This window comes from Myotis myotis, unplaced genomic scaffold (genome assembly GCF_014108235.1).
Source record: "Myotis myotis isolate mMyoMyo1 unplaced genomic scaffold, mMyoMyo1.p scaffold_m19_p_13, whole genome shotgun sequence".
NCBI lineage: Eukaryota > Metazoa > Chordata > Mammalia > Chiroptera > Vespertilionidae > Myotis > Myotis myotis.
In genome coordinates this window covers 31,374,155-31,392,270 of record NW_023416317.1, presented here as the reverse complement: position 1 = coordinate 31,392,270, position 18,116 = coordinate 31,374,155, and the positions used below count along the sequence as shown (strand labels likewise).

General features: G+C 46.3%; 1 protein-coding gene across 3 annotated transcripts in view; it reads right to left on the bottom strand.

The window, feature by feature from the left end:
- The window catches only part of RYK (receptor like tyrosine kinase), a 90,659-nt gene extending 83,440 nt beyond the window's left edge, over positions 1 to 7,219 (bottom strand). For all 3 annotated transcript variants that reach the window (XM_036332542.1, XM_036332545.1, XM_036332543.1), the window contains exon 1: positions 6,976 to 7,219. In XM_036332542.1, coding sequence (XP_036188435.1) covers positions 6,976 to 7,204 — 229 coding nt within the window. In that variant the 5' untranslated portion in view covers positions 7,205 to 7,219. The remainder of the gene's footprint in view (positions 1 to 6,975) is intronic.
- Between the last annotated feature and the right edge of the window lie 10,897 nt (positions 7,220 to 18,116).

Genomic DNA, 18,116 nt, shown 5'->3' with positions numbered 1-18,116 from the left:
ATTACAGTCTTCCCTACAAAATTCTAAGTTCCTCAAGAAAAGTTTAATAATTTCGAATCACCATTTTCTACCACAATATAGGCTTCAAAATTCTTCACTGGACTGATATGGAGAGCAATGACCTCAACTAGCACTGACCTGATTTTAAATAAGATACGAACAATGAATGCTTAACTCTTTCAGGGGAAGCAAGTTGTCCAAAGCGAAATTCTAATTGGTGGGAGGCAGAGTCTATTCTTAGAAGTCCCTCTGACCACTACAGATTCCCTATCACCACCAATACTGCTGTCATGACCAGTTTATACCATACCCCCCACTCACCAGCATGTTATTCCTAAACCTCAGCACTGCCCCAGCCACATGCCACTTGCGCAAGCTCTGGACTTCAGGAAACTCACTTAGAGACCATGGGAGGATGCAGATAAGGATCCGGACTACAGCAAGCACATGTGGCAGCAGCCTTGCAGATTCTACTCTCTGGGTATTTTGGTTAATAGCTCCTCCAGAGTTGACAAAGCGACAGTAGGGATTCAGGACTCAGGCAGGACTTAGTCAAGAGTCCTCGCTAGCCCAAGGGCCCAGAATCAGAGTCCTCATCAGTAAAAGGAAGAAATGGATGCCTAGAATGCATCCATGTTAAAAGAGTAAATGAGAGCAATGAAGCAGGGCCCTGGGGCACATCTGATGAAAAGCTCCTGAGGCTTTGAAGTCTCTGGACCAATGGGCTTCCATCAGGACTGCATGTCCACTACCAAGGGACTGGGCTGGTCACATACCTACTCCAAGTCTGTTTCCTCATCTGTAAAGCGGAAATAACAGTACATACCTAACACGGTGACTGTCTTAGGACCTGACACAGACAAAAGATCCACTCGTCAGCAGCTTTCTAAAGTGTTGGCTGCTACTTCAGCCACCACTACTGGTCTTCATAGTGTTATTACCAAAAACTGCTACACAGCACCAGTTAGTTCTTCAGTAGTCAAAGCCAATCCTAAGTGCCACTTACACATTAGGGAATGACCACTAGCCTTTATCCCCATTTCCTCCCAAAACTCCCCTAAAATGATAGCAATGAAAGCATAAAGGCATTCAACCACAAAGACAAACAGAAAGGAAAAAAAGACAACGACACATCGTACATTTCAACAACTTTTGCAAGAAGTTAAGCAGTTGAAGGAAAGGTCACTGTCCCTCAGGACTCCTGAGGGGCTCAGCAATGGAGCCACCAAAGGCCTGACAAAGGGGGAGCTTCTGCAGGAGGTATTCAAAGCAGTTGGGCCCCCAGACCCAGCAGGAGACCTAAAATTGTTTCTGAAAAAACTGAGCCATGTTGGCAGGAGCACTGTAAACAGAAGTCAAAATATAACCCACACCCAGGCTGCTGGTGTATCGCCAAACATACCAGAGGCAGGAAATTGGAGGTGTCTTCCCTTAGACACTAGTCCCAAAAAGACATGAAAGTGCTGATATGTGGGGTAGATTCCACCTGCACCCCAAGAGTAGTCAAATTAGACCACCAGAGCTCATGCATACACACACATGCTTTCTCTTACCTAATCAACTTTTCAGCATCTTGCTCTTAATAACAGACTGCCAAGGGTCACCAGACATTTATGATATAAACAAACGTAAAAAGAACCCCGAAATTAACAGCACACTGGAGGAAGCAGAATATTAAAAACATATTAAATATGTAGAAAAATTAAAAACAACATGCACACACACCTCAAAGATAAGGGAAGATAATCCTATATAATAAAAGGGTAATGTGCAAATTGACCGAACAGTGGAACGACTGGTCGCTATGAAGCACACTGACCACCGGGGGGCAGGTGCTCAATGCAGGAGCTGCCCCTGGTGCTCAGTGCGCTTCCACAGGGGGAGCGCCGCTCAGCCAGAAGCTGGGCTCATGGCTGGTGAGCACAGTGGTGATGGCAGGAGCCTCTCCCACCTCCACGGCAGCACTAAGGCTCCCTTGGGGAGCGGGTCTAAGCTGTCAGTCGGACATCCCTCGAGGACTCCCGGACTGCGAAAGGACACAGGCCAGGCTGAGGAACACCCCTTCCCCACCCCCCACCCCCGCCACTCCAAGTGCACAAATGTTGTGCACTGGGCCTCTAGTACATTTATAAAATAAGAATAAAATGGAAATGGACACAGAGAACAAAAAGAGCTTATAGCCCTGGCCAGTTTGGCTCAGTGGATGGAGTGTCAGCCTGCGGACTGAAGGGTCCCAGGTTCGATTCCGGCCAAGGGCATGTACCTTGGTTGAGGGCATATCCCCAGTAGGAGGTGTGCAGGAGGCAGCTGATGGATGTTTCTCTCTCATGGATGTTTCTAACTCTCTATCCCTCTCTCTTCCTCTCTGTAAAAAATCAATAAAATATATTTTTTTTAAAAAAAGAGCTTATAAAACTTAAAAACATCATTAAAATTTTATTTTATTTTGTTAATCCTCATCTGAGAATATTTTTTCATTGATTTTTACAGAGAGTGGAAGGGAAGAGGAGAGACACAGAGAGAGAGAAATACCAAAGTGAGAGAGACACATGGTTGCCTCCTGCACATGCCCTGACCAGGGCTGGGGATAGAGACTGCAACCAAGGACTGTGTCCTTGACCAGAATCTAACCCAGGACCCTTCTGTCCGCAGGCCAATGCTCTATCCACTGAGCCAAACCAACTAGGGCCATCATTAAATTTTTAAAAATAAAAACTTGGGAAACAAAATTAAGAAATTCTCCCCTTTTACCACCTCTAATATAAAAATATAAATAAGAAGCAACGTAAGTTAAGAAAACCTGAGCATCAATTCCAGGAGATTCAATAACCAAACCAACAGACATCTCAGAAAGGAAGAACAAAAAGTGGAGGGTAGGAAATTATCAAAGGAGTAACCAACATTTTTGAAAACCGAAGGATATGAGTCTCTAGACTGAAAGGGCCCAGACAGACAGACAGAAGGAAGGACCCACACAAAAGCTTATAAATTTCAGAACACCTGAGAAAAAGATTTAAAGAAATAAACAAAGAAAAAAAAAGGAATCTATTGCTTTGAATTTTCATCAGAAAATCCCTTAAGGCCAAAAAACTGTGAAAATGCCATCAAAATTGTGTGTGTGGGGGGGGGGGGGGGTGCGGGGGGGATCATTTTCAACCTAATACACTAAGTTCAGCCAAATTACCTATAAAGCATGAAGACAGACAGACACCTTCAGACATGCAAGGCCTCAAATAATTTACCTCCCATGCACCCCTTCTAAAGAGGATGCACTTTAACAAAACAAAGCAAACCAAGAGAAAGGAAGACAGGAGATCTAGGAAACACAGGCTTCAAGAGAGAAAAGGAACAGAAGTCACAGGGAAAACAATCCTGCTGTCCAGATTGGAATAAGAGGATGGGAGGCTCTGGAGGGACAAGTCTGTAAGGGGAAACCAAGTGCAACTGATAAATGATCTGATGTGCTACCTGAGGGAAAATCAAAAGGCATTTAACATGTTTCTTGGAATATTTGAGGAAATGTAGCCATAGATACATATAAAAAAACTAATCAAAAAGTTTAAGGGGCAATTAATTGCCCTAGCCAGTTTGGCTCAGTGAAGAGAGTGTTGGCCTGCAGACTGAAGGGTCCCAGATTCAATTCTTGGTCAAGGGCACACGCCCCGGTTGCAGGCTCCATCCCCACTAGGGGGCATGCAGGAGGCAGCCGATCCATGATTCTCTCTCATCATTGATGTTTCTATCTCTCCCTCTCTCTTCCTCTCTGAAAAAAAAAATATATATATATATATATGTATATATATATATAAATATATTTTATTGATTTTTATAGAGAGGAAGGGAGAGGGATAGAGAGTTAGAAACATCGATGAGAGAGAAACATCGACCATCTGCCTCCTGCACACCCCCTACTAGGGATGTGCCCGCAACTAAGGTACAGGCCCTTGACCGGAATCGAACCTGGGACCTTTCAGTCCGCAGGCCGACACTCTATCCACTGAGCCAAACCAGTTAGGGCAAAATATGTATTTTTTTAAAAATTAAAAGGCAGCCCTGGCCGGCTTGGCTCAGTGGATAGAGTGTCGGCCTGTGGACTAAAGGGTCCCGGGTTCGATTCCAGTCTAGAGCACATGCCTAGGTTTTGGGCTTGATCCCCAGTGGGGGCCGAGCGGGAGGTGGCCAATCGGTGATTCTCTCCCATCATTGAGGTTTCTCTCTCTCTCCCTCTCCCTTCCTCACTGAAATCAATAAAAAAAAATATATAAAAAATTAAAAGGCAATTAATTACTCGCTCCAGCAAAAAACAAAAATATATAGGGAAAGAAAATATAATCATGGGTCACTATTTAACTCAGAAATGAGCAATAAATATATACACAATAATGTAAATATTGACTGCTGGTTTTACCAAAAATTGTTACATAACTATATTGGGGGGATTGGGGAAGAGAAGAGGGCAAGTACTCAGTTATGATACTAGGAAGTCAAATACTTATTATACACTGATTTGGAAATACGAAAGTAAAAAACGGGGGGGGGGGGGGTCGCAATAAGCAGAACTAGTTTAAGATAGTAGCTTCCACTGGAAAGTAGAGCCTGGGGTTAAGGGCAAAGGTAGGAAGGAGACTGCTGTTTTTCACTTTGAACTTTTTAGCGCTCTTTGATTATTTTATAAATTATGTGCATGTAGTCATTGATTAAAACAACTTAGTCTCATATCAAGGCAATCAGTTCGACTTATAAAGTTGTTACTATCAACTTCATTTATAAGTTCCCTACTCAGAATTCCAAACTCATTGTCTTAGAAATATTATAAAATGATGGTTGGTTTCCCAAGTCAGCTTTCTGAAGGCATTTAACCCATAAGGATACAAAAATATGGTGCAAAGTATTATTTCAAGTAGTCGTAACTACCATAAGATTTTCCATGGGAAACTGCATTCTAAGAACTCAGGATGCCTGGTATCCACCCCAGTCCTACCCACTTGCTCTTCTGCACCCAGGTGCAGCCAAGGAATACTTTAAAGGTAGAATGTATAAGGGACATGGGAAGGGGACTGGCAGGAGAGGACCTGGATCTGGGAGGGTGCATAGTCAAGAGACCTACTGTAACAGGTCAACTCTGTTTGCATTAGAGAAAATACTGCTGGAGAGCCCTCTGGCCCAAAGGTGGACGGGATTCATCAGCAAGACAAACCTCCCTCTTTGCTCCCAACAACCCACCCTGCTCACCAACTGGGTAACAAATATATCATTGCAAGCATTAACTAACAATCATTATTTTTCCACCATGCCATAAAGCTGCTATAGAATAAACAATATCTTCATTTCATTCAATAAAACTTTGCAGCTTATATCATCACTATATTGGATTTTTTAAAAAGATGATAAATTGTGTGATCTTGAACAAGTTACTTAAAGCCTTATTTCAGTCATGTCTAAAATGGGAATAATAATACCTATCTCACTGGGTCATGAGAAAAGTAGAGGAAATGATGTATATAAAACAAGTAGGGGCAGGTAAATGTCAGCCTCTGGTTGTCCCATCCTCTACCCCCACCCAGACTGGTTTCTGACATGTAAACAAAGTCACAAATTATATACCTGCTTTTAACAACAACAAAACTTTACAACACCATGCATAATACATTAAAATTTTTAAAAAATTAATTATATGAGCAGATTTATAAGTGTTCATTCTTTTTCCTAAACCTTAGTTTTATGTTCCAAGCACTAACCCAATTTGCAATTTCAATTCAGCTAAACTAAGTTCAGTTGATTCAGCTAGACTAAAAAGAGGGTTAAGAATGCAAGACATTATAAAAAACACAGCATTCTTCTTTGGTTAAAGACTGCCAACCCTTATATGTAACAATATCTAAACAGTCCGCTAAAAGCAATTCCTTAAAAGCCCTCAAGGTCTTACAACTTTAAAAAAAAAAAAAAGAAAGAAAGAAACTGACCGATAATCGATCCCTCAGATGCACCACAAACCTGAGATGAAATAACACACAAAAGGAAGTAAATGTCTAAGTATCTGCGACCATCAAAAACTTCCCATTCGGGGCCATTTCTATCAGACCTTCCTCTGAGGGGTCATTTCCAAAATCCATAAAGTCCCAACATGAGAACACCATTAATTTTTAAAAAATTAGTTCCCAAACGACAAAGCTAATTAGGTAGAATAGAACCAACTGACCCACAGCCAAGTTCTCCTTCCCCTACCAAGGATTCCAAGTTAGGACAGTGGCCCAGAAATAAGGATCAGTCCAACTCCAGCACATCCCAGCCACGAAGCTAAAAGGTGCAGGCTACCTGGAGATTCATTCACTATTTAAAAGTATGCCTCTCAGACGCAAGATCTGGAGACTGCCATGAGCATGTAATAATCTCCCGTATTTTTTTTAAGCGTGATAACCAGAAAGTATGAGCTCAGTGGTGTGGCCTCTCCGGGGGCATCAAAACCACCACCAAGGGTTTACGGGGTTCGTCTACATAAAACGTGGGTTTCGAGATATCCAAAATGCAGGGCCCTACAGTGACACGCAGAGAAAGGGTCAAAGAAACCTGGTGCGGCGGCGAAGACAAGTTGGAAGGGTGCTTGACTCGAGGGAATGGGGTGAAGGGCTGGAGAGGCTATGTGGAGGAGGGAATGGGGTGCAACCCCGGTATTTCGCGGCGGCCAAGGTATGCCTAGGTCCTTTGGTGGCGGAGCAGCCAGGGCGCAGGGGAGAAGCCAGAAGGCTAACCCGGGGCTGGGGCGAGGCAGGGACCACACCTCCCAGCCAGCACGGCAGGCGGAGGCCAGAGGCCGGGCCCCGGAGGCGACCCCGGGTGCTGGGACGGGATGCGGAGCACCGGGGGACCAGGCGGGGACCGGCCCACGGGCCACCGCGCGCGGACTGGGCCGCCGAGGCCGGAAGCAGCCCGGGCCCGGCCCGACCTGCCTGCCCCGGCGCAGGCGGCCCCACTCACCGATGAGCCGGCGCACCTCGTCCTCGCTCAGGTAGAGGCTCACGCTGGGCCCCGCGGCCGCGGGCAGCAGCGCCGGGGGCCGCGGGGCCGGGGCGGCGGCAGCGCCGGGCGCGGGCTGCAGCGGCAGCAGCGCCAGCAGGAGCAGCAGCGGCGGCGGCGGGACCCTCAGGCCGCGGGCCCCCAGGAGGCGGCCCCGGCACGGCGGCCCCGGCCGCGCCGTCCCGCGCATGGCCACCGCCGCCGCCGCCGCCAGGAAAGAGCGCTGGCCGCCCGCCGCGCCGCCGCCGCCGCCCACCCCCGGCCCCGAGCCCCTCACAGCCCCGAGCCGGGGGCGGCCGCCCAGCTCATCGCGCCGCCGGCCCGTGGCAGCCGGCCGCCGCTTCAGACCGCCGGAGCGCGCCGCCGCCGCCGCCTCCTCGGCGGCATCGTCCACTGCGGGGGGCTGGCCGCGGGGGCGCGCCCGTGCGCGTCGCCGCCGCCCCGAGCGCGCGCGCGCAGGCACCGTCCGCTCCGTGCGGGCCGGGCTGGGCGCGGAGCGCTTTGATTTTAAAGTGCCGTCGCCCGCGAAGGGCTCCCTGGTCACCCTCGAAAGCAGCCCGCCCCCGCCCCACGTTGTCACCAGCCTGATGTTTGCTTGTCTATTGTCTGCAACACCCTCACCGCGGCGGGGAGTGCGGCCAGGCCGGCCGGGGCCGCGCCTGCAGCCTAGGGGGCTCCCCAGCTCCAAGGAAAAGCCTGGATGCGGCCGCTCTGTTTGCAAAAGAAAAAGTTGCTTTTTTTATTTAGTGGGAAAATGGAGAAAAATGTAAATCACCTTGTATCTCCCCCACCCCCATCAGAGGTCCACGTTAACATTTCTGTGTGTGTTCTCATGCATATATACTCTATACATTTATTCTCCAAAAAAGAGCTTGTTAAACGTTACAAATTTTTATTTTTTATAGTCGGTCTGCGTCCCTATTAACATCTGGGGTTGTTGACCTGTGGTCCACGCCAGGCATTGACAGCCTCCTCTCCCAAAGATGTAACATTGTGTGCAAAGGTGTGTCTGTGTCTCTGCGTGTGTGCTTAAGTCTGTGCACAACAGCTATGTCTGTGTACGCTGTGTGTATGCGTGAGCACACACAGAGAAGTGGTGTGTACATCTCATCATTTGTTGTAGGGGGTCCCTGTCCCCCAAGAAGGTTAAGAATCACGGATACATGGTCCTTTTCAGAGGCAGCCAGCGAAGCCACGCAAGTGTCTCCGGGCCTCCTGATGAATTATGCCAGTCACCCACCGTCGCGGTCAAATTTACACCAGAGTCCCTCTCTCAGTGAGGCTTCCAAGCGTCCCTGCCGGCCCGGGTCACCTCGCCCTTATGGGCAGGTCCCGGGTTTGACCCCAAGCCCCAAGCCTCCCGCTGGCCCGAGCCTGGGGGAGCAGCTGCTCCTGGGCCAGGCAGCTTCCATGGGCAGTTGCTCCACCACAGTGAGGCCCTAGGAGGAGGCGGCTATTTTTATCCTCCGGGGAGGCTACCGGGAGAGAGAGGCTGATCAGGCCGGAAGTCTTGGAACTTGATTTTCTTCTGGAGTGAGACGTATGGGTTCCATTTTAGAGGTTAGCTGGCCTCGGCTTATTCAAGCGTCAGCCCCCCAGCACAATACTGCACCCAACATCCTGCAGGAGGAGGCTGGGCAGAGCGTGAGGGTTGAGGAAACTGTTCCACCAGAGACTGATCAAAACCACACAGATCAGCAAAAAAAATACCTACTTAGTATGGTGGAAAAGGTTCTACCTATTAGGGGACCAGGGTTCTATCAAGAATAGCACGGGGCCTGGGAGTGTGCTATGTGAACAGGGCTCCCCATTGAGACAGGAGGCATTTTTTAAAAGGATGGCATATTCCCTGAGTTGTTGTTTTTTTTAAAACATATTTTATTGATTTTTTACAGAGAGGAAGGGAGAGGGATAGAGTTAGAAACATGGATGAGAGAGAAACATGGACCAGCTGCCTCCTGCACACCCCCTACTGGGGATGTGCCGGCAACCAAGGTACATGCCCTTGACTAGAATCGAACCTGGGACCCTTCAGTCTGCAGGCGGATGCCCTATCCACCGAGGCTAACTGGTTAGGGTTCCCTGAGTTTTTTAATATGGCTCACAGTCCCCAAGAAAGGACGTTCCTGTGGGCAAAGCAATCTCCTCTTATCAGTGACTCCTTGAGGCAGTCTGTGATAGAAACAGAGCAGAGCTGTCAGTCCAGCCTGGCTGGGGCCTGGTACTTGTTAATAGTGTGACCTTCAGAATTTAAATTCCGCAAGCCTTGGTTTTCTCATTCACAAAATCGGGGTGATGATGCCAGACTCAGGGGTGATGATGCCGGACTCGCAGAGCTTTTACAAGATTTAATTGGAGAAGATGTGAGTAAAACCCCTAGGCAGACTCTGGACTGGGTGTCAGTCACACCCATTGTTATTACTATTATAATTAATCCCTTCCCTCTAATGACCACTTTCTGGAAAGTTTCATCATCGGTAACCACCAAACGGTTCAAACCAGGGATCCTGAAGAATGTCATTCAATATAGCACCATATCTGGCCCAGAGCCAAGCTCAATACACTCGTGCCAGGCATCATGCTTGGCACAGGGACACAGAGGTGAGCAAGGTGCTTCCTCGAGAAGGTACCATGATAGTGTGATTGTTGCACACTACCATCAGTGCTCTGAAGGAAAAATTAGTGGGTTCTCAAATTGTGGTTGCCAGACAAGCAGAATTCTCACCTGGAACCTTGTGGAAATGCAAGTTCCTAGGCCTCACCCGGGACTAACAGAAGTAACTTCTGTTAGCAACATACAAAGAACTGGCATACATATTTTGTTGTTTGTTCTAAGGAGCCCTTATACTCCAAAGAGCATCATGGGCCCTCCAGGTGATGCTGGCCACTCTGTCACGGAAAACTCAGCTACACTATCTCTCCTTTGGGAGATTGCATTTGTCATCTCACTGGCCTCCCTGCTTTCCCCTTACTCCTTTAGTCTGTTCTCAACACAGCAGCCAGAGCCATCCTGTCAAACATCAGCCAGATTGAAAAATCAGACAGAGGCTGAAAGCCAGGACCACAGGCTTTATTAGGGGAGAAGGACCTGCCGGGCTGTCTCGCAAGGGGAGAACAGCAACTCGTGCAGAGGTGGGCACGCCTTTTGAGGGGCGGAATGGGAAGGAATGGGGGCTTAGTGTACTTGTTGTGCTTATTGGTGGCTTACTGTATGGTCCATATAGGAACAAGGGCTTAGGGTATTTGGCAGGTGTTTATTGGTGGTTCAATGTATAGTCCATATAAGGTGCCTGGTTAGGTACTCAGGTATTTCCAGGCTGCAGGTTACGTCATACTCCGCCCACCAGTTGGGGGCAGGGAGGATCTATCACAGGTCATGTCGCTCCCTGGCTCTTAGACTGCCAATGGCTCCCTAACTCATCTAGAATAAAAGGCAAAATCCTTACAAGATATCAAGGCATTTATTATATCACCGACTAGTTTTTTTAAAAGATATCAAGGCAGTGCTCACACTCTACCTTTTTCCTCTTCCCTTCTGATCTTATCTCCTTCTATTCTCCCCCTACTCACTCAGCTCCAGCCACAATGGCTTCCTTGCTATATTTCCAACATACCAGACACAATCCTATCTCGGGGCCTTTGCGCTGCTGTTCCCTGAACTTGGAATGCTCTTCCTCAGACACCTACATGGCTTCATCTCTCACCTCTTCAAATCTATGCTTAAAGGTGAACTAAATAAGATTAAAAGTGTGAACTTCCCAACACTTGAACTCCATGGAGGAGGAACCGGTTCCATCTCTCCTGAATCTCCAGAGTAACTTGGTTTCACACAAAGGTCTTCCCACAACCCCTAACCCATCCCTGGAGAAGGAGTCCCCTTTCCCTTCCCAGCCAAAGTGTGGGTGGCAACTTTTGACATTTCCCAATAAGCCTCAGCGTGAAAATGCTGGGAAGCCCTGACCTCATCCTCCTGAGGTTTCTTTGCCTGGAGGAAATGAAGGCCACACTCACCACCATGCTCTATGCCCTGCCCCTGCTCTTGGTTTTGCTTTTCACTGTGGTTGACCTTATTCTGTTCCTCCAGGAGTCAAATTTCAGAAGGACTGGAAAATAGCATCATCAGGACTTGTTTCACTGCTCCTTAAGAAAGGACAGCCTTGGGTTTGAGATGCAGCAGGGTGGACGGGTGGGAGCACTTGGGAGGCAGGGATGGGGGGACATTGCACGGTGAGGCCTTTGCTATAATAGAAATGACTGGGTGTTCCATGCATGGAGTCTGATCCCCCTCTTAAAGTCCCAGCTCATGTCCTCAAGGATAGACACCCAGCTCAGAATGCCCCGGGGGGAAAAAAAATCCCCAACCTGGACTGTGCTCACAGCTGGGGAAGGGATCTAAAAGGGGTGCCTCTACGTTCTAAAAACAGCTCCTTCCTTTGCCAAAAGCAGTTGGGGATGCTATTCTGTGTACTGGAGGGCAGTTTACTTTTTAAAACTTCTCCCTCCACAAGGAATATATTAACCTGTTGTGCTGTGAAGGAGTCAAGTGGCACAGAAGTACATAGAGTGAAATATGCACAACCTCCTTGACACAAATCGTCCTCCCTCTCCCCAACCCCCCAGTTTGGTGTATGTTCTTTAGCCTTTTATCTAGACATTTACCTACATATCTATGCATTTAGACATGCCACATGTGTAGTTTTTTTTCAGTTTTACATAAATGGAATCAGACAAAAAGTAATGGTCTACATAATTTGCTTTTTTCACCGATCTAAATAAGTTGAAGACGTGAGGATACTCGCATGACAGGGCACACGGAGGCACAGCAACCGTGCTCTTTTGGTTGGGATGGACCATGATAGACTGCATCCTTGCACATGCTTCTTTGTGCACATATGTAGATAATCAGGAGGGTAGATTCTCAGAGGTGGAATTGCTGAGTCAAAGGGAGTTACCTTTTCATGTTGATAGATTCTGCTTAATTGCCCTTCCAAAGACTTTGCCAATATATACACTACCACCGATGGCATAAATGGAAGAGACAAGGTAACACAGAACATCAGTGGTCTTCATTTTGCTTTGGACAGTCTGAGGAAAAAAAATAACTTCTTGTTCAGTCTGTATTTCCCTCACTAATGAAGTTGAGCATCTTGTCATATATATTTATCGCCCACTCAGTTTACTTTGTGAAGGCACTGTCCACATCTTTTGACAACTTTTCTAGTGGGCTTTTAGTGTCTTATTGATTTGTAGGTAATTTCTTTTACTCTATCTCTTCTCATTTAACTTTGGTTATGATGTCCTTTGCTCAATTTAAATTTTGGATTTTTATTTTAGATCAATCTTCCAAACTTTTTCTTTTTTTTAAAAATATATTTTATTGATTTTTTACAGAGAGGAAGGGAGAGGGATAGAGAGTTAGAAACATCGATGAGAGAGAAACATCGATCAGCCGCCTCCTGCACACCTCCATCTGGGGATGTGCCCGCAACCAAGTTACATGCCCTTGCCCGGAATCGAACCTGGGACCCTTGAGTCCACAGGCCGACGCTCTATCCACTGAGCCAAACCGGTTTCGGCCAATCTTTTTCTTTATGGCTTCTGGACTTTGTGTCTTGCTTAAGAAGGACTTCCCAATTAATAATGTTTTGTATTTTTTCTAATGCTTTTGTACTTTTCTCTTTTAAAAAGTGAGCTCCTCAGTCCATCTGGAATTTATATTTATGTATGGTATATGACATGATTTTATTTTTTCCATATGGGGAGGCATTTGTTTCAAACACTATTTACTGTATTTATTGAATATTCTGCTCTAAGTGGTTGTAACCAATTGTATTAGTCGGGGTTCTCCAGAGAAACAGAATCAATACGAGATAGAAGTAGAGGTAGAGGTAAAATGATTTTAAGGAATGGGCTTATGTCATGTGGGGTGTGGCAAGTTTGAAATTTGTACAGAAGTCTGGTAGGCTGGAAATTCAGTTGATGTTTTAGTCTTGAGTCCAAAACCTGCAGGCTAGAAACTCAGGCAGAATTTCTATGTTCTGGAGGCAAAATCTCTTCTTCAGGGAACCTCAATCTTTGCTCTGTTAGGAGTTCCTCCTGTGAGTTCATCAGCCAAAGAAAGAGTAGGCATTGTTTCCTCCCTGTTCAAGAGGAACTTTAGCTTATGGTCTCCTTCAATGCTTAAGGTCAGCCTGGCTCTCCTCACCCCAAAGGAGAGAGTTACCAGATCTGTGCTCTCAGGAGCTCGGTTAAAGAAGCTAAATTGGATGAATTGGAAGTGGGGCTGGGGGCTAAGTTAGGGTTCCCAGGGAAGGAGGGATGTATATCGCTGCCAAGAAAACTTCATGGAGGCTGCGAAGGGGAAGTGTGTCAGGTTCTGTGTGGAGGCTAAATGTCTGCATTTCCTCAAAGTGCTTTTCTGTAAGGGAAGCCAGAGTCCCCAAACGCTATTCCACAATACACCAGCTTGGTAAGAGGTTAGGAGTTTATCCAGTTTATTTGGGAAACATGGCACAGCAATGCCTGGCTTGGGAAAATCAAATGCACATGGACGTATTGAAGATCGTGAGAAGTCCTGTTAAACTTTTCTTAACTCAGTAATTTCCAGGCCACGTTTCTCATGGCACACTTATTGGCATCAACAGTTCTATAGACCAAGTTTGGGACACTGGTGCAGTGGAAGGAGCATGGGGCTTGGAGTGAAGGGAACGTTGTCCTAGTCTACTGGGCCCCTTGACGGGGCCACTGTGCTTCTTTGGAGTAACTCGTCTAGTTTGCAAAACAGGGTGGATAGACTTGATATATTTGTTTAGACTTGACCACAGTTAGAAAATTGAGACCTATGGGAGTAACTGAGAGCTTATCCAAGAGCAAAGAGAGAGCACTAAATAGCAATGAGACAGATCAGGGCTGAGAACCCAACTCCCTAACTCCCCATCCCCCCAGCTCTGTGACCCCAGGCAAGTTAAAGTCCTTCATTGTAAATGGAGTTAACACCAACTCTGCAGCTGGGATTCAGAGAGGAGGTCAAGAGATTGTGCATACAAGGCACCCAACCTGTTGCCTGGCCCATAGGAAATGTAGCTGTGAAATTGCTGCCATAATGATGATACCACACAAAGGAGAAATGGCAACACTCTTAGAAATCCTATAAAATAAAAGGCTAATATGCAAATCGACCAAACAGCAGAACGATCAGTCGCTATGACGTGCACTGACCACCAGGGGGCAGACGCTCAGTGCTGGAGCTGTTCCCTGATGGTCAGTGTGCTCCACAGGGGGAGCATCGCTCAGCCAGAAGTCAGGCTCATGGCTGGCAAGTGCAGCAGCAGTGCTAAGAATGTCTGACTGCCTGCTTAGACCTGCTCCCCCCGGGGGGGCGGGGGGGGGAGGCCTAAGCCATCAGTCAGACATCCCCTGAGGGCTCCCAGACTGCAAGAGGGTGCAGGCCGGGCTAAGGGACACCCTCCCTCCCCTGAGTGTATGATTTTTGTGCACTGGGCCTCTAGTTTAAATATAATTGAACTTTGCTTCCAATTGGTTTACCAGACCCACAACAAGAAAAGAAGAAGAAGAAAGCCCTTTTGTTCCTAGGATGTGTAGGCTCTAATTTCATCCTACCCAGAATTCCCAGGAACACACTCCACCTCTGCTCTTAGTTTTCTGAACAGAGCAGGTCCAGACAGAACACAACCCCTTTCCTCCATTTGCAGGATCATGTGAGGCAGTGTTTATGAAATAAACTTTATTAAAGATGTCAAGCAAAGGGAAATAGGGTTGAAAAAGAATGGGAGGGGTTCTAGACCAGCACAGACGGGTCCAAATCTTGAGAGACAAGTTAACACCTCTCACCTCTACATGATAATCCCACTCCTACCACTGCCCACTTCTCTCCAGCCATCTTGAGAGACAAGTTAACACCTCTCACCTCTACATGATAATCCCACTCCTACCACTGCCCACTTCTCTCCAGCCACCCACGGAGATGGTGAGATGGTATCTCACCCCCCACCCCTCAAGGCTTTACTCAGTTCTCTTCCTTTTCAGGATGCCTTTTAACTCCCCAACTCTGGTTTATGTCCTCTGCAGAGGAGTTTAACTATCTCTTTGTTTTATACTCTCAACTGCTCAACCTTCCACATCTACCCAGGTGTTTTGTCAAACAAAGAGCCTTGTGCTCAGGAGGAATGCATGCCTGAGGGGAAGATGCAGCTGCAGCCTGTTATGATTTTAAATATTAGCGTTCCTCCCTCTCTGCTACAATTAGAATTATTGCTTAAATATGCCTAGGAGAGGCATGACAGTCAGACAAGCATGTCAGATGGATCATTTTGGTGAAGATTCAGAGGATGGACTAGAAGTGAAACGGTAAGATCCGAGGCTGGGGAACCAGGCAGCATGACCTCCCCAATAAATCAGGTGAGAGAGGATTGGGACTGCATAGGAGAGGGCAGTGGGGATGGGAAGTGAGAACCTGATAGGGGGATGTCCACGGGTTAGGATCAGTAGGGTTGATAATAGATTGAATAAGACTGGGGGGAGGAGGCAAGGCCAAGGATGAATCCCAAGTGTTTGAGGTAGGACCAGGTGATGGTGGTGCCATTATGATGGATAGAGAATAAGCTTTCAGAGCAGGAAAAAGGAGCAAGGTCGTGGAGGCGATGTCATAGTGTCTAGCTTAGGAAGTTCCCAAGTGAAACCAGGAGGGGCTAAAATAGAATGAGACATGAGACACTTCTGCTTAAAGATGGCAGCTTTTGTCTCTGCAGCCTCCCCGAACCCTACTAAGATGGAAGGAAAGGGAATTTTTTTTTTAAGGGCATAAACCCAAATGACAAAGGGAAATAGGAATAAAGACAATAGCAACTATCATTTGGAAGTTGAAAGCAGATGAACAGTGGTAACTGACTTAGCTAAAACCTAAGTTGGGGATTGAGGCACCAGTATCTCTGAAAGGGGAATGCAGGAAGGGCTAAGAATGGGGGATGGATTGAGTGTCTCTCTGAGAGGCCTATAGATGCCCAGGTCTTCTCTCCAACCTAAGCACAAAGCTTTAAGTTTATGATCTGGAAAGGCTACCACAGGGGTCTTTAGGTAGAGGACATCAGGCACTGATGAGAGCCAAGGTACTGTACTAAAGTTAGGAGGACACAGTGAAAGTCTGAACGCTGAATAGAGAAGAACCCCGACCCTTTTACCTTCAGCCCTCATCCTACACTCGCCTCCCAGGATGCTGGTAGCCAAGTGGGAGACTGGAAGATTTTCTCCAGGGAATCTGATCAGTCCAGAAAAAGATATCTAAAGATACTGACATTTAGTACCCCTTCCACCTTTATTACTCGAGGTAAAGGTTACCAGTGAAGAATCAAATTTTTAGCCTCTCGCCTAAAAGTGAAAGGAAAAGAAACAGACATTAAAGGCCACTAGACATTTGAGGTAATTCTTAAACATGAAAGGCAAAGACTTCCCTGGCCAGGTAACTCAGTTAGTTAAAGCATCATATTGATACACCAAAGTTGTGGGTTTGATTCCTGGTCTGGGTACATACAAGAAGCAACCAATGAATAGATAAATAAGTGGACCAACAAATCGATGTTTCTCTCTCTTCTTCCCTTTCTCTCTCTTCTTCCCTTTCTCTCTCTCTCTCTCTTGCAAAAACCCAAATAAACAGAAAAAAAGAAATCACTATAAATAGACAATACCGAGAATAGAAGAAAATATTTAAAATTTGATGATAGTAATACTATTCCTAGAGAAATTGGAGACAATATAAAATTCATGAAATAAAAACAGATTTTTTAGAGTCAAAAAACAAAGGTGACTTTTAGAAAATAAACTATGACAGTAAAAAATGTAAAAGCCAATGTAAAAGTTAAAAATAGAAATAGAAAGTTAAAGAAATATCCCAGAAAGTAGAACAAAAATATAAAGATAGAAAATAGGAGAGAAAAGAGAATTAATATGAGATGAGAGCTGTGCTGCCAACCAAGAGAGTGACAGTCTGCATGGTTAAATAGAAGGATCGAGAAGCAGTCTCCAAAAAGAGGGAAATGATTTAGATATAAATACATAGAAGATTTAGAAAAGGGGGAAAGGGGCAGTTATTAACTCCAGGAAAAGAAAAAGTTGTTCTGAGAAATGAAAGGCAATTAAAGGATACCATAGGGCTCACCTATGACTAGGGTGTGCCTTGCCCAAACAATGCAAACCCTAAATATTGATGGACGAAGGGGAAGGTAGCGTGTGGGAATCTTTAAAAAGAGCTAAAATTTCATCTCCTCTACTTTGAAATCAGTAAATAGTGCTTAAAAATCAAGAAATAGCAGTACAATCCCATTCTCTAGCAACATATTAGAAAATATCAAAATAATCAGCTAAGGTGAGACTGGGAGTGGAGGACTGGAGAGGGGGCCAGAAGACTGCCATTTTTCTGGTATTTAAGAGAATTGTTTGACTTTTAAAACTACCTGTGTCTACAACTTTGATAAAAATTAAATGAAAAGATGGGAATGGAATATACAGGAGTCAACTGGAGCACAAACAAGAGGTTCTGCCCGCTGCAGGAATTAGGCAGCTCGGTAGACCTCTTTCCAACGACATTAACTTAGTAAGAAGCCACGTACCTCCGGAGACAGGATCAAACATGAAGTGTTAGTTTGCAGCAGAATAATAGCCGAGACATCAAATAGCGAGTTCCCTCCCCTCGACCACCGCACAAAGCCTGCAACAATGAAAAGGGCAGGCTGGTTAGCTTATCATTTCAAAGACGCTCTGTTCTCTGGTGGATGGGAGACAAAACAGTCTGGAAAGTGTGCACCAACTTGGAGAACTGGTTTCTATCATCCTGTGTGTGTGTGTGTGTGTGTGTGTGTGTGTGTGTGTGTGTCCCTTCCACCTACATAAACAGAGCTTTGTGCTGGGAGAGGAGGGAAAAGAGGAGCCAGAACTCTAGAGGAAGAACTCTTCCCCCTCAACATTAGTTCTGATATGAGGAGAAAGGGAAGGGGGGAAAGCATTGCTCTGGGAAGGACAGGGGGATCCAAGAGAAAGGAAGGCAAGGGTTTTGGGCTCAGTTTCCCAGTTGCAGGGGCTCAGATTGGTTT